The sequence below is a fragment of the Phyllobates terribilis genome, unplaced genomic scaffold (genome assembly GCF_046119375.1).
Source record: "Phyllobates terribilis strain yellow unplaced genomic scaffold, ASM4611937v1 Scaffold_4__5_contigs__length_816908805, whole genome shotgun sequence".
Classification (NCBI taxonomy): domain Eukaryota; kingdom Metazoa; phylum Chordata; class Amphibia; order Anura; family Dendrobatidae; genus Phyllobates; species Phyllobates terribilis.
The window spans coordinates 143,207,752-143,233,193 of record NW_027362764.1 but is presented as its reverse complement, the minus strand read 5'-3'; the positions used below and the strand labels follow the sequence as shown (position 1 = coordinate 143,233,193).

The 25,442-nt window shown below is 46.7% G+C and overlaps 1 protein-coding gene across 10 annotated transcripts in view; it reads left to right on the top strand.

Annotated features, from left to right (window-relative positions):
* Nucleotides 1-25,442, top strand: part of LOC141265127 (ATP-binding cassette sub-family B member 5-like) — a 1,418,963-nt gene that overhangs the window by 1,008,614 nt on the left and 384,907 nt on the right. For 9 of the 10 annotated variants that reach the window (XR_012320051.1, XR_012320052.1, XR_012320053.1 and 6 more), the window contains exon 2: nucleotides 25,108-25,232. Coding sequence is in view for 6 of the 10 variants with exons in the window: in XM_073677812.1 (XP_073533913.1) it covers nucleotides 25,108-25,232 (125 nt within the window). In the remaining 4 variants the exon portion in view is untranslated. Of the gene's footprint in view, nucleotides 1-1,146; nucleotides 1,285-25,107; nucleotides 25,233-25,442 lie in introns of those variants that run through there. The other variant, XM_073677807.1, reaches the window with a different exon arrangement.

The window sequence follows — 25,442 nt, the reverse complement described above, 5'->3', positions numbered from 1 at the left end:
ATGTGTCCGGGCTGGTTGCATCAACGGCAAATAGGCTGTCCGTCCTCTGCGTAGCGGTCTGTAGGCCTCCCTCGGAAGGACGGGATCCTCCTCTGTCGACGCCACGGGACATCCTCCGGACTTGAAGCCAGCTCGATGGGTCTTGACGGGTCCACTTGCAACGCCTGGACGGTCCTGGTCAACGCCGCGACTCTCCTGGTCAGCTCCTGGACTTGGTGGTGCAGGCCTTTCGACGGGGCTTGGTTCAGGGCCTGTGCATCAGCCTCCACGGAGTCCATAGAGGAGGGCGCCGCCTCCTGGTGGTAGGTGATAGCAGGGCGCCGGGGGTTTATAGCGCCACTGGTTGCAGATTCACGGAGCACCCTTATGGCCCTGTCCTTAAATTGGGCAAAGGTCAGGTCGGGGTTCTGAAAGAACATGAGGCGCAGTTGGGCCCTGTGGGCGCTGGACAGCAGACCCTCTATAAATTGTTCTGTTAGCAGTTTATCCGTTTCCTGCACACTGCCAGGGTCAGTTTGTTGAATAGCCCTCAAGGCTTCCTGCAGATTTAGGGCATAGTCTCTGATGCTGTCCTGTGCCCGCTGCTTACATCCATAGAACCGCATTTTAATCTCAGCGGAGGTACGTGTGTCAAAGGTACCCCGCAGCCGGGCCAGAATACCCTTCACAGTCCTTTTCTCCTCAGTGGGCCATGATTTTACCTCCCTTTGGGCTGCGCCAGTTAACTGCCCTGTTAATATGCTGACCTTCTGTTCCTCTGTCAAGGGGTAAACGTGGAACAAACTGTATAGCCTTTCCTTGAAGTCAGTTAGGGCATGGGGCTCCCCTGAGTATTTGGGCAGCCAGGCCGCTCCAGGGATGTAAGGCAGGGAAAAGGGCATCACCGCTGCTGCAGCTGCGTTGGTGGTAGTGGGCTCCTCTGTGTCTGACATCTTCCTCCCCCCTAGTTAAGCGTGGCCTACCTTCCGACGATCCTCTTCTGTAGGCCGCGGCTCCGCTGCTGCTGCTATGGACGAGGACCTGGCGTCACGTCCTGATGACGTCAGCATCGCTCTCTCTCCCTTCCAGGACCTTGCGCAGCGTCGGAGCGTGGGGCTGAGCTTCGGATCTCGCGCGGTTTTGACGTCCACGCCCCTCTTCTTCCCGCGCGGCGTCCTGAAGATGGCGTCCGATGGCGGGAAACAGCTGCGGATGGCGGGAAGACGGCAGAAGACGGCGGGAAACGGTCCAAGATGGCGTCTGATGGCGGGAATCGGCTCCGGATGGCGGGAAACGACTCCACAGGTAAGTTACAAAAGTCTTTTTCAGGCACGCAGTACCCGGTGGTTGCGGGTACGAAATCCTGCTGACTACGCCAAAGCTGACTCGCCCCCTGGGCCGTGGGGCAATCGGATCCGAGCAATAGGGGACGATGGGGGTAGTAGTGGCAACCCGGTTCCGTGGCTCAGGGTGGTCAGGCCAGTGGTAGTCCGTTATATTGATTATGTCTGACTACGCCACCCGTGGATTTGCGGTTGTTAGGAACCGCCGCTGCATGCAGACCGCTGGGGCTGATGAGATGTGCAGCTATGGTAGTGTGACTCCCCACGGGAAGAGTGCGGCCCCAGGGCAGTATAGTGGATGGTGGGAGTGATGGTAGTGCTGGAGGAGCAAGGAGCACACAGACAACAGGTTGCAGTCCAGGGTCTTTACTGAAACAGGTAAACTGACCCACAAACAGTCCCAGCTAGGAGGGGACCTGGATGTCTGAGAGCAACGGGGAAATTGGCCCTGGTCAGGGTGAGGGTGTAGGCCTACCGTGCTTTCTGCGCTCCTTCTGACTATCTCCTCCTGATAGGATAACAGCCCACGTTTCCGAGCTTTCCGTGCTTTCTCGCCTGTATGGCCTGCGACGTGGGTTCCTTTCTGCTCCCAGCCTTGTACGGCTTTACTGGTCCCTTCGGTTGTGGCAGGGCCTCCAGGCTTCTTAGGCCAAGGAATGTACAGTCCCTTGCGGACTGGTTCTCTGCTGGGGGATGTGGAATCCTTCCAGCCTCAGACACCAAAGTCTGGTAAAATTAAGTCTTTTCTCTGCCAAGACAGGCTCTCTTCGCCTCTTGTCTCTGGCTGGTGGCTCTCTCCTACTGCCACACTTCCTCTTAGGTGCAATCAACTTTCTGTCCCTGCTCCACTCTGGGACACGTCTCAGAGCTGAGACAGGCAATCCAGTTCTTTCTAACCCTGTCCCCAGTACCAGCTTTTATAGGGGCAGCCTGCTCCCCCTACTGGCCTGAGACAGGAGGCATTGCATGCTAATGTTCCCCTAACCAGAGAACCTCCCCCTTGCTCTCAGACACAGCTTTAATTACACTTGTGGCATCCAGGTAGGGTGACACAATATCACTGTGCGGCTGCCAAAGAAAGGGAGTGGAGTAGCCCATCCACTAACTAAGTTGTCAGTTGTCTTTGGATAGGATGTGATGGTGTTGGTTCACTAGTGCTTTTACTAACTAATCAAATTTAATATTAGATAGATGGGCGCTTGTGTGGTAGTCAGATAGTGTAGATAATTCCTGGCTTGGGTACCTCTGCAACTGCTGGTGCAGCACATTTTTGGTGTTCTTGTGCAAGTACTGAGATTCTGCCATACAATAGTGCTGTGCACCGCTGGTATAGAGCTCCATGTCTCAGTATACCTTGAATCTTTTTTTGCACTTGCTAATGTGATCAAGCAAGCGCAGTGCACCATTTCATTTAGTGGGGTTGAAATTGTGCTCTGCACAGTCTGCAGAGCTTCTTGTTGAAGAGCACAAAACCTGTTTTTTTCTGCTGCTATTGTGATATTGAAAGTTGTGTGCACTAACGTTTTTTTTAGTGTCAGATACTATTTTAGTGGAGTTGAACTTCAGGTGGTTTCAGAGTAAAAAAATAAATTTTTTATCTTGCTACGCCCAGTCCAAGAAATATTTTTTCCTGTGCCAAAAGTCATACAGTGCTATAAGCCAGCTACTACGTCAGTTGTGGTCAAATTCAGCTTGTACGCACAGTCAAACCTATATATATTTTTGGTTGGCAGGCAGAGTCCACCAAAGGTTTTTTACTGTGGCAAAGTTGATCCAGTCTGCTAAAAGGCAGATCCTATTTTAGTGGCGTTTAACAATTCCTGGTTTCACAGTAAAAAAAACAAAAACTTCTCTTACTAGGCCCAGTCCAAAAAATATTTACAGCAGGGGACATCTCAGTTTGATATTGTTTGAAGAATATTTCGTAGGTTTTATCGGCCTCATGCACACTAACAAATTTCTTTTGTCTGTTAGTAACGTTATACGGCAGGCCATATCTTACCTTGTCATTTACTGTCGCTGAAATTCAGGTGTGTGCTGAGCTATTGCACAGGAAAAAAACATATTTTTCTTTAGTTAATTGTGTGCTCCTACCACTGTATCTGACCAACATGAGGGGGAAAAAGAGAGGGCTTGGTGGAAGGGGGAATAGGCTTGGTGTTCAAGGTGTACGTTGGGTACGTGGTAATGTTAGCGAAAGCACTAATGAACCTACACAAACAGGTCCTATTCAATGGCAACTGACAACTTACGTTAGTGGACGGCCTACTGCACTCCCTTCCTTTGGCAGCCACACAGCGATATGCCTTGTTGATAAGGCCCAGAAAGAGCAGGTGCTCGAGTGGATGGCAAGCTCTGCTTCCAGTGCCCTCTCCTCTTCTTCCTTCACCTCAACATCACACGCAGTACAGTCCACAGAGGTGGCACCATAATTACCCATGCTTCCTCCCGCGTCACAACTGTCCAACTGCCCAACTGACTGTAGCGAACCACAGATGGGTGAGTCTGTGGAACTCTTCACCCATTCTACACCATGGGCATCAGAAGTGTACTCCAAACAGTCACAGAGTCAAGGGGAGAAAAGCATCTGCACCAATGCCCAATATTTTTTTATCTTGGATTCGGGACAGGGCAAAGTAGGGTCCGAGCAGATTCCTGACCCTCGTCACCAGACGTTAAGGGGGAGGGAGGTGATCCCGATGAGACTCAGATACCTGAGGCTCATGCGGACTGTTCTGCGCTGTCAAAGCAACAAGAGGAGAGGGGTCACTCTGAGGGTGAGGAATGGGATAACACATTGGATGATGACGAGGGTGAAGATCCTACAGAGTCACGCAGCCGAGTAGCTCAACTGAGGAGATGGAGGAGGAAGATGAGGAGGTTACATTTCGCCCTACGGCACAGACATAGAGTGATGCAAGCACAAGGAGCACTGTATCCTTAACCACAACTGTGGCTGTAGCCAGCAGCGGTCACGGGTCTGCAGCTCGCAGGGGCAGCAAGGGTTGCCTAGCATGGGCCTTTTTTGTCATGGCAAAGCATGAGCCAACGCACGTTATCTGCAAGCTTTGCGATAAAAAACTCAATAGAAAAACTGCAATAATTTGACTACTACATGCATGAACGTTCACATGCTCAAACAACATTCTTTACGCTGGGAATCTTACCGAGCTGAAATGTGGACCAGCGCACCTCAACAACCATCAGCTGCCTCATCAAACGCATCCGCTGCTTCTTCCTCCTCCTCTGTTACAACGCCAAGTTGTGTCACGCAGCAGTTAGGCTGAGTGACAGCCCGTCAGCTGTAAGTGAAGCAGACATGCCTGCTGTGTTTGTTTCTCTGAGCACAGAACACGTTTCTCAATCCACCATAACATCTCCACCTGCACCTCACTCACGGTCTGTTGGTTTGTCCTTTTCACTGTACTCTGCCCTCTCTCAGCACTGCAGCCAGCTCTCAATCCCGCTGTTGTGGTCACGTAAAAGATTGTTTCATCCTACACATGACAAAGCTAAGAGGTTGAACTCCACCATCTTGAATCTGTTGGCCACAGAAATGGTGGTCTTAGGCCCGTTTTTTTTAAATGTAAACACTTCCGATTGAGTCTGCGTCTCCTTGGTTGGCTGTAGTGGGACAGGTATGGGTCTGGGTTAAACTACTTGTAATTAGAGATGAGCGTTGTTCGACTCGAACTGTTCGCCAATCTCAAATTCGAGCTGTTTTGGGCGGTGTTCGAGCCGTTCGGCGAACACGAACGATTTGAGAAAAATTCGGCTGCTCGAGGTTATGTTCGATAACTGTTCGTGCACCAAAATCATAACTGGATTTTTTCTCAGTAATGATGAAAATTAATGTTAATACGCAGTTTGAGTGTACAGCGGGGCGGGGGGAGGGGCAGGGGATGGATCTCTGCAGGAATAATGAAGATCTCCATTTTTTTTTCTCTTTCCCGCATTTACAGTGGGGAGGTGCAATCTGTCAGCCTATCAGCAGTGCACACACGGAGCGAAGTGCTTTTTTTCACACAAGCAAGGGCATGTGTCATTGGCAGTGTATGTCACATGTCCTTGCCCTATAAGACCAAGCCATTTTCCCCGTCGCCACCATTTTCTCACTGCTGCAGCTGCGTGTTAGACGGCACCGCTGTTGCTGTGTGCACTATACCTTGTTAATTTCAAGCCAATTTTCGCACAAATCTACAGATAGCTTGGGAGTAGGGAATAGTTGTGATTGCAGTCCTTTTAAGGACTAGGTTACAGCATTTCCTACGACTTTTATCAGGCAGGTCTGTGCTCTTAAATAGATAGATTGTGGGAGTAAAGACTAATTGTAATTGCAGTCCTTTTCAGGACTAGGTTACATCAGTTCCTATCAGTTTTTGCCAGGCAGGTCTGTGCCAGTGCTGTGCAAGTTTTTTTCACAGCATTTGGCTGAATCTAGCAAAGCTAATCCTTTTTGGCCTATTGCAGAGTGTGTTAGTCAGTGGAGTAGCCTATCTGTGTTGCAAGATATACCACCTGTGTATAGAATACCAATTTTTTTACTGCACCTAGTGAAGTAAAATCTTTTGGGCATAGCATCATTCTATTAGTCCATCTATACTGACCTCCATCAGGTTGCAAATTGAATATAATTTTTTTCTGCATCTAGCTCTGAAAAAATATTTGGGCTTCTAGCAGTGTGTGGGACTTGTTATATTAGTCCATCTATACTGACCTCCATCAGGTTGCAAACTGAATATAATTTTTTTCTGCATCTAGCTCTGAAAAAATATTTGGCCTTCTAGCAGTGTGTGGGACTTGTTCTATTAGTCCATCTATACTGACCTCCATCACGCTGCAAATTCAAAATAATTTTTTGTCTGCATCTAGCTCTGAAAAAATATTTGGCCTTCTAGCAGTGTGTGGGACTTTCTCTATTAGTCCATCTATACTGACCTCCATCAGGTTGCAAACTGAATATAATTTTTTTCTGCATCTAGCTCTGAAAAAATATTTGGCCTTCTAGCAGTATGTGGGACTTTCTCTATTAGTCCATCTATACTGACCTCCATCAGGTTGCAAATTAAAAATAATTTTAATCTGCATCTAGCTCTGAAAAAATATTTGGCCTTCTAGCAGTGTGTGGGACTTTCTCTATTAGTCCATCTATACTGACCTCCATCAGGTTGCAAATTAAAAATAATTTTTTGTCTGCATCTAGCTCTGAAAAAATATTTGGCCTTCTAGCAGTGTGTGGGACTTTCTCTATTAGTCCATCTATACTGACCTCCATCAGGTTCAAATTCAAAATAATTTTTTGTCTGCATCTAGCTCTGAAAAAATATTTGGCCTTCTAGCAGTGTGTGGGACTTTCTTTATTAGTCCATCTATACTGACCTCCATCAGGCTGCAAATTAAAAATAATTTTTATCTGCATCTACCTCTGAAAAAATATTTGGCCTTCTAGCTGTGTGTGTGGCTTGTTCTATTAGTCCATCTATACTGACCTCCATCAGGTTGCAAACTGAATATAATTTTTTTCTGCATCTAGCTCTGAAAAAATATTTGGCCTTCTAGCAGTGTGTGGGACTTTCTCTATTAGTCCATCTATACTGACCTCCATCAGGTTGCAAATTAAAAATAATTTTTATCTGCATCTAGCCCTGAAAAAATATTTGGCCTTCTAGCAGTGTGTGGGACATTCTCTATTAGTCCATCTATACTGACCTCCATCAGGTTGCAAATTAAAAATAATTTTTTGTCTGCATCTAGCTCTGAAAAAATATTTGGCCTTCTAGCAGTGTGTGGGACTTTCTCTATTAGTCCATCTATACTGACCTCCATCAGATTGCAAATTCAAAATAATTTTTTGTCTGCATCTAGCTCTGAAAAAATATTTGGCCTTCTAGCAGTGTGTGGGACTTTCTCTATTAGTCCATCTATACTGACCTCCATCAGGCTGCAAATTAAAAATAATTTTTATCTGCATCTACCTCTGAAAAAATATTTGGGCTTCTAGCTGTGTGTGGGACTTGTTCTATTAGTCCATCTATACTGACCTCCATCAGGTTGCAAACTGAATATAATTTTTTTCTGCATCTAGCTCTGAAAAAATATTTGGCCTTCTAGCAGTGTGTGGGACTTTCTCTATTAGTCCATTTATACTGACCTCCATCAGGTTGCAAATTAAAAATAATTTATATCTGCATCTAGCTCTGAAAAAATATTTGGCCTTCTAGCAGTGTGTGGGACTTTTTTTATTAGTCCATCTATACTGACCTCCATCAGGTTGCAAATTAAAAATAATTTTTTGTCTGCATCTAGCTCTGAAAAAATATTTGGCCTTCTAGCAGTGTGTGGGACTTTCTCTATTAGTCCATCTATACTGACCTCCATCAGGTTGCAAACTGAATATATTTTTTTTCTGCATCTACCTCTGAAAAAATATTTGGCTTCTAGCTGTGTGTGAGACTTGTTCTATTAATCCATCTATACAGACCTTCATCAGGTTGCAAACTGAATATAATTTTTTTCTGCATCTAGCTCTGAAAAAATATTTGGCCTTCTAGCAGTGTGTGGGACTTGTTCTATTAGTCCACCTATGCTGACCTCCACCAGGTTGCAAATTCAAAATAATTTTTTGTCTGCATCTCGCGCTGAAAAAATATTTGGCCTTCTAGCAGTGTGTGGGACTTTCTCTATTAGTCCATCTATACTGACCTCCATCAGGTTGCAAACTGAATATAATTTTTTTCTGCATCTACCTCTGAAAAAATATTTGGGCTTCTAGCTGTGTGTAGGACTTGTTCTATTAGTCCATCTATACTGACCTCCATCAGGTTGCAAACTGAATACAATTTTTTTCTGCATCTTCCTCTGAAAAAATATTTGGGCTTCTAGCTGTGTGTGGGACTTGTTCTATTAGTCCATCTATACTGACCTCCATCAGGTTGCAAATTGAATATAATTTTTTTCTGCATCTAACCCAGCCAATAGTTTTGGCCTAATACCACAGTTTGGCCACTCAGCTCTGCTCTGTTCCCATCGATTGTTTTTTTTGTGCAAACAACTCCAGAGTTGTGAATTAGTTAACCACCAAAATGAGTGGAAAAAGGCCTGCTGCTGGTGGAAAGGGGAATAGGCGTGTTGGGAAGGGGAAAAAAGGTTGTGTCCGTGGGGTAGGTGTTAAAGCAACAGTAACATCTGCAGAAGAAAGACCATCTTCCAGCCAAACTAAAATGTCTACTTCTTTTAGCGGACAATGTGATAAGATCCCTTTCTTACGGCCACGCCAATCGCTACAAATTCCAGATGAGGCACAAAAACAGCAGGTGCTTCAACGGATATCAAGTGCTTCTTTAAGTGGGCTCTCTTCCACATCAAATTCAACATCACAAATACTCCAGTCCTCAAAGGTGTCACCCCAATCGCACTTGCTTCCTCACAGCTCCCAAATCTCCAGCTGCCCGTCTGAGTATGAGGTAGAACAGATGGTTGAGTCTGCAGAGCTGTTTACTCATACTATAGCCTGGGAATCAGAGGTTCACTCCAGCGCTTCTGTGAATCCAGACGAGGAAATGATCTGCACTGATGCCCAGAATCTTTATGAGTCGGTTCCAGGACCAGACGCAGAAGGTTCTGACCATAATGTAGACCCTCATTCCCAAACTGTAACTCCTGTTGGTGGAGAAAATGAGGAAGACGATGATGAGACTCAAATACCTGATTGGAGCGACAACTTTAGTTTTTTGTCAGGGCAGGAACAGGTTGGCTCTGAGGACGACGGGTGTGATAATGCACAGGGTGATGATGATGAGGTTGGAGATCCCACTTACTGTCAACCCACAGTCAGCCAAGAGATGAGGTCAGCAGAGGAGGTGGAGGAAGATGCTAGTGACGACGAGGTCAGGTTGCGCCTTCCTGGACAGAGACGTAGTACTGGAAGCACGTCAACAACTGCATCCTCAAACACAACTCTGCCTCTCACCACAAGTCGTGGTGGCTCTTCAGGTCGCATGGGTGCTAAGCCTTGCATAGCCTGGGCATTTTTTCAGATCGATAAAGATGACCCAACTCGTGTTATCTGTAACATTTGTCAGCAAAAGCTAAGTAGAGGCCAAAAAATACATAGTTTGAGTACTTCATGCATGAACCGGTACATGGATATGAAGCATAAGTTGCAGTAGGAAGCTCAGTGTGCTACAATGCGGCCTAGCCGGCCGGGCCAACCACCGTCTGCAATATCTTGTGCATCCGCGGCCTCTTCATCCTCTGTGACTGGGGGGACAGCAGTCACACCTGTTTTGGGGCGCAGACCTGCCACCTCTTTACCCGCAACAGCCAGCGTGATTGGCAGGTCATCATTTTCTTTGGAGGTGGTAACACCAGCTGGTGTTGAGCGCTGTCCGACATCGATAGCACCACCTTTGGATCAAGGCAACCTAACATGTCCGCCTGCATCTTCCTCACAGACCGGCAGTTTGCCGGGGACACCCTTATCAACCCCGTCTAAGCACAATAGCCAGCCCTCGGTCCCTCAGATGTGGACAAGTAAAAGACCATTTCCTCCTAGCCATGAGAAAGCTAAGAGGTAGAATTTCACCATCTGCAAGCTCTTGGCTACAGAAATGCTGCCTTTCCGCCTGGTGGACACAGAGGATTTTCGAGACCTTATGTCCGTCGCAGTGCCCCAGTACCAGATGCCCAGTCGGCACTACTTCTCAAAGAAAGGTGTGCCTGCGCTCCACCAGCATGTCGCACACAACATCACTGCTTCTTTGAGAAACTCTGTGTGTGACAGGGTGCATTTCACCACAGACACTTGGACGAGTAGGCATGGACAGGGGCGTTACATGTCGCTGACTGGGCACTGGGTAACTATGGTGACAGCAGGACAAGGGGCTGCTGTCCAAGTCTAGCCGTCCCCACGAGTTGTGCATCAATCCTCTTTATCTCAAAGTTCCTCCACTGCTTCTGCCTCCTCAACCTCCTCTCAGTCTTCCACCTGCACCCAAAGCCTGTCTGGTCATGCCACAAGCTTTCTAACTGCGCAGAAGGGATCCTGCACACCTCCTTACTATGCTGGCAGTAGGGCTCAACGTCATCAGGCGGTTTTTACTTTGAAATGTCTGGGAAATGTGAGTCACACAGCTGAGGAGTTGTGGTCAGCTCTGGAGAACCAATTTCATGAATGGTTGTCTCCACTGGACCTGAAACCAGGGAAGGCCGTGTGCGACAATGCTGCAAACCTGGGTGCGGCCCTTTGCCGGGGCAATGTCACACACGTGCCTTGTATGGCTCACGTGTTGAACCTGGTTGTCCAGCAATTTTTAGCCCACTATCCCAGACTAGATGTCCTTCTGCAGAGGGCACGGTTGCTGTGTGCTCACTTCCGCCATTCGCATCCCGCAGCTCAGCGACTTACATCTCTACAGAAGTCGTTGGGCCTGCCACTTCACCGGCTAAAATGCGATGTGCCTACCCGGTGGAATTCAACTCTGCACATGTTGCAGCGACTGTGGCAGCACCGAAAAGCCCTGGTGCAATACGTTCTGACGTATAGCCTGGGCCAATGAGATCCAGAGGTGGGGCAAATCACGCTGGAGGAGTGGTCTCAGATCAGGGACCTATGCACCCTTCTGCACAGTTTTGAAATGGCGACGAAGATGTTTAGTGCTGACGATGCCATTATCAGCATGACTATTCCGGTAATTTACATGCTGGAGCACATGTTAAACAGAATTCGGAGTCAGGTGGTGGCACAAGAGGAGGTGGAGGAAGTAGAGGAGGAGGAGTTGTATGCGGAAGGGCTAACATCTGCAAGGTCCAGACGGTTGGCAGCACCAAGGCAGCAGGCATGTGAGGGTGGGGGAGATGGTTTTACCAGGGCGCATGGTAGCAGTCAAACTAGTGAGGAAGGTGCAGGAGCCCAGGAAGAAGTGGAGGATGAACTGATGGAAGACTCATCAGATGAGGGAGACCTTGATCACATTTCTATTTGTGCGAGGTTGGGGGGAGAGGACAGAGGAATGAAGCATGATTGTTACCTCGCCACCAACACAACAAGGACTTGTTGCTCCTGGATGCGCAACACACATGAGTGCCTTCTTGCTGCACTACCTGCAACATGACCCTCGAATTGTGAGAATTAGAAATAATCCTGACTACTGGGTTGCCACACTGTTGGATCCCCGGTACAAAAGTAAATTTGCAGAAATTATTCCTGCCATAGAAAGTGATGCACGCATGCAGGAGTATCAGCAGAGACTGTTGCCGAATCTTACATGTGCTTTTCCACAAAACACCAGTGGTGCACGTAGTGAATCTCACAGTTCCAACTTGCCACCCGTGGGACCGTCAAGTGTTCAGCACTCAAACCGTAACAGAACCACAGTATCTGCTGGTAACATCAATTTTGCGGAATCATTTCACCACTTTTTTAGCCCATCCTTTGCAAGGCCACAGGATACAAGAAGTCTGACACATAGTCAACGCCTAGAGATAATGGTACAGGAGTATCTCCAAGTAAACATTGAAGCCATGACTGTGTCACTGGACCCTTGCTCTTTTTGGGCTTCCAATCTGGATAAATGGCCGGAGCTAGCCACTTACGCCTTGGAGATCTTGTCATGCCCCGCAGCCAGCGTTCTGTCTGAACGTGTGTTCAGCGCTGCTGGTGGTGTGCTGACAGATAAGCGCACGCGGCTCTCCACTGATAATGTAGACAGATTCACGTTCATAAAGATGAACAAATCATGGATCCGAAACGACTTTTCTACCCCTGTGTCATCCTGGGGAGAGTAAAAGCTTGATGATTGGTTAAAATCACCCTACCAACCGTTTTAAGCTTTCAAATTACTAATCATGTTTATCTGTATCTTGGCTGGAAAATAATTTGGGCTTTGTAGCAGTGTGCAGCACTGATTCTATTAGGCCATCTATAATAAGCTCCACCAGATTTAAAATTACTAATCATGTTTATCTGTATCTTGACTGGAAAATAATTTGGGCTTTGTAGCAGTGTGCAGCACTGATCCTATTAGGCCATCTATACTAAGCTCCACCAGATTTAAAATTAATAATAATTTTTAGCTGCATCTAGCCCGGAAAATAATTTTGGGGCTTCGAGATGCGCAAGACACATAAGTGCCTTCTTGCTGCACTACCTGCAACATGACCCTCATATTGTCAGAATTCGAAGTAATCATGACTACTGGGTTGCCACACTCTTAGATTCCCCAAACTTTTCGATCAACCTTTTCATTTTAATAAAGACCAAAAAAATGGTCATTTTTGAAATAATAAGCATTAGCAGGTTATTAGAAACTGAAATCAAACAGTTTTCAACTCAAAACTTTATTCTAGGTGATGTTACATTTTCACATAGGACACCTTGTTCGAAAGGAGCTTCTGAACTCTCTCGTCCATTGAATTTGTCAGGTTTTGGATGGTTTCTGCTTCAATTGTTTTGCATGAGGACAGAATACTCTCCCAGAGCTGTTGCTTAGATGTGAACTGCCTCCCGCCATCATAGACACTACTTTTGATGATGCTCCAGAGGTTCTGAATGGGGTAGAGGTCAGGGGAGCATGGGGGTCACACCATAAGTTTGTCCCCTTTTATGCCCATATCAGCCAGAGATGCAGATGTTTTATGTGCAGCATGAGATGGTGCATTATCATGCAAAAAAATGATCTTGCTGTGAAATACACGGTTCTTCTTCTTGAACCATGGCAGGAAGTGCTGTTTGAGAAAATCCACATACATTATGGAGTTCATCTTTAGCGCCTTCAGGGATCCTAAAGGGGCCGACAATCTCTCTCCCCATGATTCCAGCCCAAAACATTACTCCACCTCCTCCTTGTTGGCGCTGTAGCCGTGTTTGCGTGGGGTGTCCATCAACCAGCCATCCTCCACTCCATCCATCTGGACCATCGAGCGCTGCACAGCACTCATCCGTGAACAAAACAGTTTTGAAATCAGTCTTCATGTAATGTTTGGCCCACTGGAGCCGTTTCTGCTTGTGTGAAGTGGATAGAGGAGGTCGACAGGATGGCGTATGCACAGCTGCAAACCTCTGAAGGACCCTGCATCTTGTTGTTCGGGGGACGTTGGAGGCACCAGCAGCTTCAAAAACTTGTCTGCTGCTATGACAAGGCTTTTTTGCCGCTGCTCTTTTAACCTGACGTAATTGCCTGTAGGAAAGAGTCCTCAATTTGCCCTTATCAGCACGCACACATGTGTACTGTGAATCAGCTACATACTTCTTGATTGCCAAGACACTTCATCCTGATCATCGCACAATGTTGATTGTAGTCATGCCTTGACCTAAACACTCCACAATTTGTTGCTTCTCAGCAGCCGATACATCCTTTTTCTTTCCCATTTTGGCAGAAAATGTAGGCTTCTTAATAATGTGAGACAGCCTTCTTAAGTAGTCTTGCCTTTCATTGGACACACCTGCCAAACTAATTAGCACAGATGTCTGCAATTGCTTACAGTGATATAAAGAGCCCTGACACACATCACCATCAATGAGTTTAACTGACAAACAAACAAATTCTTCCCTTATCACTCCTAAACACTTTTTGCATAATAATTTGGAACACAGTGTACATGTGCTTTTCCACAAAACACCAGTGGTTGACGTAGTGAATCTTACAGTTCTAACTTGCCAACCGTGGTCTGTATGGAGTTGTTCAATAAAGGGCCCAAAATTAAGATAACATAGATGGGAGAGGTCTCTATGAATAGGAATTCCTAAGTATTTGATACCCTGTGAGGGCCAGGCAAAGGGAAAGTTGGACTGGATGGAATCCTATATGGATTTGGGGAGGGAGACATCGAGGGCCTCAGACTTCGCTGCATTGATTTTAAAATTTGACCATGTAACAAAGTGATCTATTTCAGCCATAACAGCATGGATGGATATATGTGATTGAGTGATATATACTAGGACATCATCAGCAAATAGAGAGCACTTGTACTCGGTGCCTCCCACCTCAATCCACCTAATATTGGGGTTATGGCGAATTGATGAGAGCAGGTGCTCCGTCACTAGGATGTATAAGAGAGGGGACAGAGGACATCCCTGCCTTGTCCCATTGGTGATTGTGAAAGGTGATGAAAATGTTCTGATGCACCCCCTGGGCCTTGGGACACCCGGAGCCGGACCCTTTTTGGTGGATGCTGGTGGTTGTAGTCTTCGTGGCGGCGACCCGGTTCCGTGGCTCAGGGTGGTCAAACCAGTGGCGGAACTATTTATGTGGTTTTGATGTTTAAATGTCCGACTACGCCACCCGTGGATTGCGGTCAGAGTGAACCGCCGCTGCAGGGCAGACCGCTGAGGCTGGTGTTGTGGGTGCAGCAGAGCGTAGCATAACTCCCCACGGGAGGAGTATAGCCTCAGGGCAGTGTATGCGGAGGATGGGGGTGATGGTGCAGGGCAGCAGCAGTAACGACACGAAGTCAGTGATGCAGTCCAGGGCATTTACTCACAGTTCTTATTATCCAGACCACGTCTGCAGGTAACGGCTGCCCACGTCGTACTGTGCTCACCAGGTGAGCGTCTCAGACAACTCCCAGATAACTTTGGAGCGCTTCACAGGACCCTTTGTGTGTCCTTTGTCTGGCCTTTCTTACCAACCCTTCTGTCCGGCTGCCTCGGGCCTCCTCTTGGTAAACTTGGCGCCAGTTTCCCTGACCCTATGTGGTGCCTTCCTAGCGGGTGTAGCGAGGGGCTGCGCCACATAAAATGTCACAGCCTCCGGTTTCTAGCTGAGGGTCTTCTCCTGCCTCCACTAGTTTCGGGGACCGGTCTCCCCCTTTGGCCTGACCCCTCCACGCAGGTGGATTCGGGCGTGCGGTGGCGACTCGCCCATCCGCACCCCTGGGATCCCTTCATTCCTCGTTCCTGGAGCCTTCTCCGCTCCTCTTCCTTCCTTCTCCCTCTTCCAGGCCTGGGCCTCTGTTACTAGGCCCACCTCCAGAGCAGAGCTCATGCAGAGCCCCTGCTCCCTGCCACTTCTGCTCAGACTTCTCTGCACTGAACTAAGATGGTGCCCACCTTTTATACTCCCTTCTCAATGCACCCAGGAACTGCTTCCTCCCTGCTCCTGCACTACAGGGTTCCCCTTCCTCAGTGTTGCCCATCTAAGAGGCATATTGGTCGCCCTGCCCCACGGCAATGTGGTGTAATGCATGCAGGTGTCGGGTCCTGATCCACACTCCATCCTTACCTGAGAGTGAGATATCACACTTCTGGGTGAGGTGCAATACCTCTGTAGCAACCGAGCCCTCAGGGTGCTACAGTTCCATTTATCTTCAGCCTAGGTGACGTATTGCGATACAGGGCCGTGATTTTGGCTATAAAAGGGTCCCCTAGACCCCTACCCCAAGCTTTTTAAGAGAATCATATATGGCGTGCCAGGAGACTCTATGGAATGCTTTCTCAGCATCCAACGAGAGTATCTAATTACAAATTTTTAACTGCATCTAGCCCAGGAAATACTTTGTGCCTAGTAGCAGTGTCTGCTAGTCAGCGGATTATCCCAGCTGTTAAGCAAGCTACACCACCTGTAGTTTGGACACTTAATTTTTTCAAAGGAAATGCTTCGGGACCACGGGATACTCAGTGAAGAGCATCAGGAGGCACCCCAAGGCATAGGGGCTGGGACTGGCAGTAGGATGCCTTGCGGTGGACAGCCGAGCTCGATCCTTATAAAAGCTTTTTAACTGCAGCAGCTTTAGTGGACGCTACTGGAGCTGGAATTACGCGGCTGCTGGCATGAGACTTGCCCTCCAATAGATCCTTGTAAATGGATTTAAAGTGTATTCATTCAAATTAGAGAGACAATTTAAATTAAAAAGCTTAGAGCTGCCTCCACCACAGGGGGGCTCGCTCGACCCACCAGCGGACAGGCACCAGTATTGGGAGAGGGGGGCTGGCCGTCAGGGTTCACCCGACGGCACAAACCCGGCGACATGGAGGTGGCACGGGCAGGAGCGGACTGAACGTGTCGGCTTCTCACTTTTTGGATTTTAGAAGGGCATGATATGCCTATATCTGTGTCTCCCCCTCCTTTTACTCCTCCACCTCTTTTCTTTTCGCATGACTATATGTACTTGTCACTTTTCCATGTGTTAGTTGTGTCTTCTGAGCAGTTTGTCAGCTTTTGGACACCTTTGAAGGTGTTTTCTATGTGTTTCTATGTGTTTTTGTTTGCCTGCCATTGTTTTTAACGGTGTTCGAAGGTGTTCGACGAACAGTTCGACGAACAGTTCGGCCAACCGAACCGAACTCGAACACTACGGGGGTGGCTCAACACTACTTGTAATCTGATGACATTGATGCCACTTTGGTGATGTTAGGCCCTCATTTAGGGTAATGTGAACACTCCTGGTTAGGTCTCCATCTCCTTGGTTGGCTGTACTGGAAGAGTTGTGGGTCTTATTTACACTATTTCTACAGTAGTGACATTGATGCCACTTTGCTAGCGTCTGCCACTATTTTTTTTAAATGTGGGGAATCCTAATTGGGTCTCCATCTATTGGGTTCGCTGTAGTGGAACCTACCTGTTCTGCAGTCTAAGTTGTGTAAGGTTGCGTACCAGTCCTTGCTGCACTCCTGATACAGACTCTGCCTGCTGCACTCCTGATACAGACTCTGCCTGCTGTACTCCTGTACTCCTGATACAGACTCGGCTTGCTGCACTCCTGATAAAGACTCTGCCTGCTTTACTTTGATACAGACTCTGCCTGCTGCACTCCTGATACAGACTCTGCCTGCTGCACTCTGATACAGACTCTGCCTGCTGCACTCCTGATACAGACTCTGCCTGCTGCACTCCTGATACAGACTCTGCCTGCTGCACTCCTGATACAGATTCTGCCTGCTTCACTCCTGATACAGACTCTGCCTGCTGCACTCTGATACAGACTCTGTCTGCTGCACTCCTGATACAGACTCTGCTTGCTCCACTCCTGATACAGACTCTCTCTGCTGCACTTTGATACAGACTCTGCATGCTGCACCATCTAGTCTGTCCTACTGAGTCCAGTTGCTGTGCATCCATAGGTCTGTCCTGGAGTGACACCTGGCATTCATCGGGAGCCAAGTCTAACCTTACCATCAGAGGCTCTAGTGAACAGTCCAGTGCTCGCTTAGTCACGCCCCTCCAGGCTCTTCGGGGTCTGTGGCACAGTGGTTCCACAAACTATGTCTGTGACAGTGCGACCTCGCAGGCAGGGTCCTCTCTCCTGTTGTACTCCTTTTGACATGTAAAGCGCAACTGAATAAATGACGCCGTCACAGTAATAATAATTATAGTACTTGTACTCTGGGCCAATTGATGGCACTTCCCTGGTGTCTACACCTAATTTGATGTGTTTTGGCAGCTTTTAGTCCCATTTCTAGCTGTTGTATATGCATTTTTTGGTCCCCCCATTGACTCCTATGGGATTCGGAAACGTTCGACGAACATTCGGCAAATTTCAATTGTTCGGCGAACTTTTCCGAACCTAACATTGAAATGTTCTCTCATGCCTGCTCAGGAGCTCTACATACAGCTGAATTTCAACCTCACAAAATAAAAAGGTGGGCAAGTAGGGATTGCTTGTTGTATCACATTAGCAAGTGAAAAAATAGATTGAAGAGATTGAAGGGATACTCGTGCATAAAGCACAATACAAGCAGTGCATAACACAGATCTGTGACATGGGCCCTGCTGTTTTTGTCTGGACCTCAGTCACTAATAGCACAAGAAAAAAAATCCGCTGCAAAGTCGATTTCACAGACACACAGGACACTAGTTATCTAAACGATTTTAATTCCAAGCAACTGCCTACCTATCTAGCTAAAATTTCTCAGTAAACAGGAGCAGGCTCCAGCAGCAGCATCTGTAACCAGTTACATGCATAAAATGGCACTCAGAGAACATGGCCACTCTTTATATAAAGACAACATGTGATTTGAGCAGCCAAATGGCAGAAGTCCTTGTGTCTGGACAGTGTGGATGCTTCCTGCTTTCTGATTGGATAGCTGCGATTTGAACACATAAAGTTAGAGGAAAAAAAAATTAGAAGCATGGCGCTGCTCTCATCTTGAGTCTGCTCTCCCCCCAGCCCCTCCCCACATCAAATAAGTCCCCCCGCTCATCATACACAAGCTGTAAGCTAGTCAAACTGTTAAAAACACTGTAGTTGCACCGCAATAATTTTCCCGCATTTGTTCTCCAAATGTTACAGATTTTTGCCGATTTTATGAAAAAAGCTTGCGTTTTCAATCACAAATCTGAATGTGCCATATTCGTGTCGGATTTAACATTTGAGATCGAATTTCAAACATATTCGCTCATCACTAATCTTGATATGTTTGAACAACTTTTAAAGTTATTTTTCAAGTCTTCGACCACGATTCATCAATGCTTTTGTGCCTATTTTTTTGTCTAATTTTGTAAGTTTTTTGCCATTTTTTGTTTAACCAAATTCATTATACCATTTGCGCCTTTTTTTTAAGTTTGTTCCATATGTATGTTTTTATTTTTTTGCGATTCTTGAGCGGAGTCTGATTCATCAATTGCGACTTTTTAAAAAGTCGCAAAATTTAGCACAACTCCACTCCAGTCCCTGCTCGAGTAATTTTCTGCACTTAAATCAAAATGTTGCATCTTTTTCATAATTTTTTATATTTTGCACCAAATTCATTAACTGCATGCTTCATTTTGATGAATTTGGCATTTTATACAGCCGCAAATATCACAAGACAATAAAAAAGAAAAATGACTTAAAAAAAAAATGAAAATGATAAATCGCTGCCTTTTAAACCCCTTCGCAACCTTGGGTTTTGTCGTTTTTGCTTTTTCGTTTTTTGCTCCCCTTGTTCCCAGAGCCATAGCGTTTTTATTTTTTGGACAATATGGCCGTGTGAGGGCTTATTTTTTGCGGGACAAGTTGTACTTTTCAACGCCATTACTAGTTTTACCATATCGTGTACGGGAAAACGGGAAAAAAATTCCAAGTGCGGTAAAATTGCAAAAAAAGTGCAATACCACAGTTGTTTTTTATTTCTTTTTTTTACCACGTTCACTGAATGCTAAAACTGACCTGCCATTCTTATTCTTCAGGTCATTACGAGTTCGTAGACACCAAACATGTATAGGTTATTTTATATTTAAGTGGTGAAAAAAAATTCCAAAATTTGGTAAAAAAAAATAAAAAAAAATAGCGCCATTTTCCGAGACCTGTAGCGTCTCCATTTTTCGTGATCCGGGGCTGGGTGAGGGCTTTTTTTTGCGCGCCGGACTGTTGTTTTTATTGATAACATTTTGGGGTAGATCCGATATTTTGATCGCCCGTTATTGCATTTTATTGCAATTTTGCGGCGACCAAAAAACGTAATTCTGGCGTTTAGAATTTTTTTCTCGTTACACCGTTTACCGATCGGATTAATTCTTTTTTCATATTGATAGATGGGGCGATTCTGAACGCGGCAATACCAAATATGTGTATGTGGGTTTTTTTTTTTATATTTTATTTTGAATGGGGCGAAAGGGGGGTGATTTAAACTTTTATATTTTTTTTATTTTTTTTATATTTTTAAAAACATTTTTTTTTCACTTACTGCATGCTTCAATAGTCTCCATAGGAGACTAGAAGAAGCAGTTGTCTGATCGTCTCTGCTACATACAGGGGATCAGCAGATCCCCTGCATATAGCAGAAATGGTCATGTGTTATGACCACCGACCACTAGGTGGCGCTCATAGCGACGAGATCATGACAACCACAGGCGTCTGCTGCAGACCCTGGGTTGTCATGCCCACCCATCGGTGACCCGCGATCACGTGACGGGGTCGCCGATGGGCGGGGCTTATGACGCGCAACCCGGAAGCGCGCGTTAAATGCCGCTGTCGGAGATTGACAGCGGCATTTAACATGTTAACAGCCGCGGGTGGATCGCGATTCCACCCGCTGCTGTTGCGGGCACATGTCAGCTGTAAGAATCAGCTGACATGTGCTCGGTTCAGTGAGGGCTCAGTGCAGCAGCCCTCACTGAACCGGGGGTACGCAAATGTGCGTACTAATACGGCAAGGGTTGGAAAGGGGTTAAGAAAAAAAAATTCTTGCCAACTTTGCTTATGCATATGTTTTAGACTGATTAATGAAATGAGACTTTTTCCAAATAACGCATACAGTATATATATATATATATATATATATATATATATATATATACAGTACAGACCAAAAGTTTGGACACACCTTCTCATTTAAAGATTATTCTATATTTTCATAACTATGAAAATTGTATATTCACACTGACTACCTCTTGAAGCTCATCAAGAGAATGCCAAGAGTGTGCAAAGCAGCCATCAAAGCAAAAGGTGGCCACTTTGAAGAACCTAGAATATAAGACATATTTTCAGTTGTTTCACACTTTTTTGTTAAGTATATAATTCCACATGTGTTAATTCATAGTTTTGATGCCTTCAGTGTGAATGTACAATTTTCATAGTCATGAAAATACAGAAAAATCTTTAAATGAGAAGGTGTGTCCAAACCTTCGGTCTGTACTGTATATATATATATATATATATATATATATATATATATATATATATATACACACATTTATACACTGATCAAAAAAATAAAGGGAACACTCAAATAACACATCCTAGATCTGAATGAATGAAATATTCTCATTGAATACTTTGTTCTGTACAAAGTTGAATGTGCTGACAACAAAATCACACAAAAATCATCAATGGAAATCAAATTTATTAACCAATGGAGGCCTGGATTTGGAGTCATCCCCAAAATTAAAGTGGAAAAACATACTACAGGCTGATCCAACTTTGATGTAATGTCCTTAAAACAAGTCAAAATGAGGCTCAGTATTTTGTGTGGCCTCCACGTGCCTGTATGACCTCCCTACAACACCAGGGCATGCTCCTGATGAGGATGCGGATGGTCTCCTGTGGGATCTCCTCCCAGACCTGGACTAAAGCATCCGCCAACTCCTGGACAGTCTGTGGTGCAACACAGGGCCGGCTCCAGGTTTTTCTGGGCCCCGGGCGAAAGAGTCTCAGTGGGCCCATTTAACACATACCACGGTTCATGATGCAGAGATACCGCAGAGAAATCTATATATAGTACAATGCAAAGATTTCACTTCTTACATTACATGAGTGATATCTATTGTAAATTCCACAATAGCTCAGAAACCGGCGAATCCTCACAGCGCACAGTGCAGACCGGACAATATAGTCCTCCATACAGTATTATGGGCTCCATTATATATTGCTCCATACAGAATAATGACCCCACATAGTCCTCGTACAATATAATGGGCACCACATAGCCCTCCATACAGTTTTATGGGCCCCATATATTGCTCCATACAGAATACTGGCCCTCATATAAGGTCCTATACGGAATACTGGCCCCAATATAAGGCTCCATAAAGGAATACTGGCCCCCATATAAGGCCCCATATAGAATTCTGGCCCCCATATAAGGCCCCATATGGAATACTGGCCCCCATATAAGGCCCCATACGGAATACTGTCCCCCATATAAGGCCCCATACGGAATACTGGCCCCCATATAAGGCCCCATTCGGAATACTGGCCGCCATATAAGGCTCCATACGGATTACTGGCCCCCATATAAGGCTCCATACGGAATACTGGCCCCATATAAGGCTCCATACGGAATACTGGCCTCCATATAAGGCTCCATACGGAATGCTGGCCCCCATATAAGGCTCCATACAGAATACTGGCCCCTATATATCGCTCCATACAGGATACTGGTCTCCTTATAAAGCTCCATACAGGATACTGGCCCCCATATAACGCTCCATACAGGATACTGGCCCCCATATAATGCTCCATGCAGGCTGTTATCCCCCACATAATGCCCCATACAGGCTGCCCCCCCTTATAATGCTCCATGCAGGCTGTTACCCCCCACATAATGCCCCATACAGGCTGTCCCCCCCCCTTATAATGCTCCATGCAGGCTGTTCCCCCCACATAATGCACCATGCATGCTGTCCCCCCCTTATAATTCCCCATGCAGGCTGTCCCCCCCCTTATATTGCCCCATGCAGGCTGTCACCCCACCTCTTTATAATGCCCCATGCAGGATATACCCCCCTCTTTATAAGGCCCCATGCAGGATATCACCCCCCCTCTTTATAATGCCCCATTCAGGATGTCACCCCCTCTCTTTATAATGCCCCATGCAGGATGTCACCCCCCTCTCTTTATAATGCCCCATGCAGGATGTCACCCCCGCTCTTTATAATGCCCCATGCAGGATGTCACCCCCTCTCTTTATAATGCCCCATGCAGGATGTCATCCCCCTCTCTTTATAATGCCCCAAGCAGGATGTCACCCCCTCTATTTATAATGCCCTATGCAGGATGTACCCCCCCTCTTTATAAGGCCCCATGCAGGATGTCACCCCCTCTCTCTAAAATGCCCCATGCAGGATGCCACCCCCCTCTCTTTATAATGCTCCATGCAGGATGTCACCCCCCCTCTCTTTATAATGCTCCATGAAGGATGTCACCCCCCTCTCTTTATAATGCCTCATGCAGGATGTCACCCCCCCCTCTCTTTATAATGCCCCATGCAGGATGTCATCCCCCCTCTCTTTATAATGCCCAATGCACGATGTCACCCCCCCTCTCTTTATAATGCCCCATGCAGGATGCCCCCCCTCTTTATAAGGCCCCATGCAGGCTGTCACCCCCTCCCTTTATAATGCCCCATGCAGGATGTCACCAACTCTCTCTATAATGCCCCATGCAGGCTGTCACCCCCTCTCTCTATAATGCCCCATGCAGGATGTCACCCCCCCCCTCTTTATAATGCCCCATGCAGGATGTCACCCCCCTCTCTTTATAATGCCCCATGCAGGATGTCACCCCCCCTTTCTTTATAATGCCTCATAGAGGATGTCACCACCCCATATTATTCCCCATGTAGGATGTCACCCCCCCATATTATGCCCCATGCAGGATGTCATCCCCCCATATTATGCCCCATGCCTCCATACATTAAAAAAAAAATTCAAATACTCACCTCCCTCCTCCTCACCTGCTGCAGCTGCTCGGGTACCGACTCCAGCGTCGGCTGCGTCTTCCCGCTCTGCGCTCCCTGTGACGGCTCAGGGGGAGGGCGCGGTGGAAAGACGTCACCGCACCCTCTGACCTGAGAAGTCACAGGGAGCGCAGAGCAGGAAGACTGCAGATCTGCGGAGGCATGGGGAGAGGTAAGTATCTGGCTGCCGGGGCCCTGAGCAAGCGGGGGAGAAGTGCGGGCGCTGACACCGCTCTCCTCCGCCCATAGCCCAGCGGGGTGCGCGACTGCCAGTGGGTCCCCCTGCCTGCTCAGGGCCCCGGCACTTGCCCGGGTGCGTCGGGTGCTGACGCCGGCCCTGGTGCAATGTGACGTTGGTGGATGGAGCGAGACATGATGTCCCAGATGTGCTCAATCGGATTCAAGTCTGGGGTACGGGCGGGCCAGTCCATAGCTTCAATGCCTTCATCTTGCAGGAACTGCTGACAAACTCCAGCCACATGAGGTCTGGCATTGTCCTGCATTAGGAGAAACCCAGGTCCAACAGCACCAGCATATGGTGTCACAAAGGGTCTGAGGATCTAATCTCGGTACCTAATGGCAGTCAGGCTACCTCTGGCGAGCACATGGAGGGCTGTGCGGTCCTCCAAAGAAATGCCACCCCACACCATTACTGACCCACTGCCAAACCGGTCATGCTGAAGGATGTTGCAGGCGGCAGATCGCTTTCCACGGCATCTCCAGACTCTGTCACGTCTGTCACATGTGCTCAGTGTGAACCTGCTTTCATCTGTGAAGAGCACAGGCCACCAGTGGCGACTATGCCAATCCTGGTGTTCTGTGGCAAATGCCAAGCATCCTACACTGTGTTGGGCTGTGAGCACAACCCGCATATGTGGACGTCGGGCCCTCATACCACCCTCATGGAGTCGGTTTCTAACCGTTTGTGAAGACACATGCACATTTGTGGCCTGCTGGAGGTCATTTTGCAGGGCTCTGGCAGTGCTCCTCCTGTGTACTGGCCTGTCTCCTGGTAGCGCCTCCAGCCTCTGGACACTACGCTGACAGACACAGCAAACCTTTTTGCCACAGCTCGCATTGATGTGTCATCCTGGATGAGCTGCACTACCTGAGCAACTTCTGTGGGTTGTAGAGTCCGTCTCATGCTACCATGAGTGTGAAAGCACAACCAACATTCAAAAGTGACCAAAACATCATCCAGAAAGCATTGGTACTGAGATGTGGTCTGTGGTCCCCACCTGAAGAACCACTCCTTTATTGAGTGTGTCTTGATAATTGCCAATAATTTCCATCTATTGTCTATTCCATTTGCACAACAGCATGTGAAATTGATTGTCAATCAGTGTTACTTCCTAAGTGGATAGTTTGATTCACAGAAGTTTGATTTACTTGGAGTTATATTCTGTTGTTTAAGTGTTCCCTTTATTTTTTAGAGCAGTGTATATACATACATACATACCTCTTATTTCAGTTTTCACCTGGAGTAAGGTTTCTGGAGAAGGTACATTTTCACCTCCAGATATCACTGTGTCCATTTCTCCTGTCGGAACTATGAGAGTGACCTCAGGAAACATAGTTGGTAGCCTTGTTTATTAACTGCTATTAATGTTTTCCTTTATCTGTTTAATTAATGAATTACAATGATATTTCATTGTTTTGCACATGTCATATCAGTTATTTTCTATTCTGCAGTGGTTTTCATGGAAGAATCAAAATGGAAGTAAGAAAAGGAATGATATCAAAGAAGGGGATACAGAAATCAACAACATTGAACCCACAACAGAATCCTTACTGGATGAAAGTCAAAAACAAAATGAGTATGTATTATGTATTCAGACAGAGCATTCAACAAGGCATCTCTAGCATGTAAAAATAAGTCTTGGCAACCAAATTAAAACATTAGCGATTAAACATGTCAGTCAACCAATTCTCTTGACGTAAAGCATTGATGATTGGCTGACACATCAAATGCTATCCACAAGACAGAAGGGACCCAACACAAGCTGTCTGAACTAGAGATGAGCGGT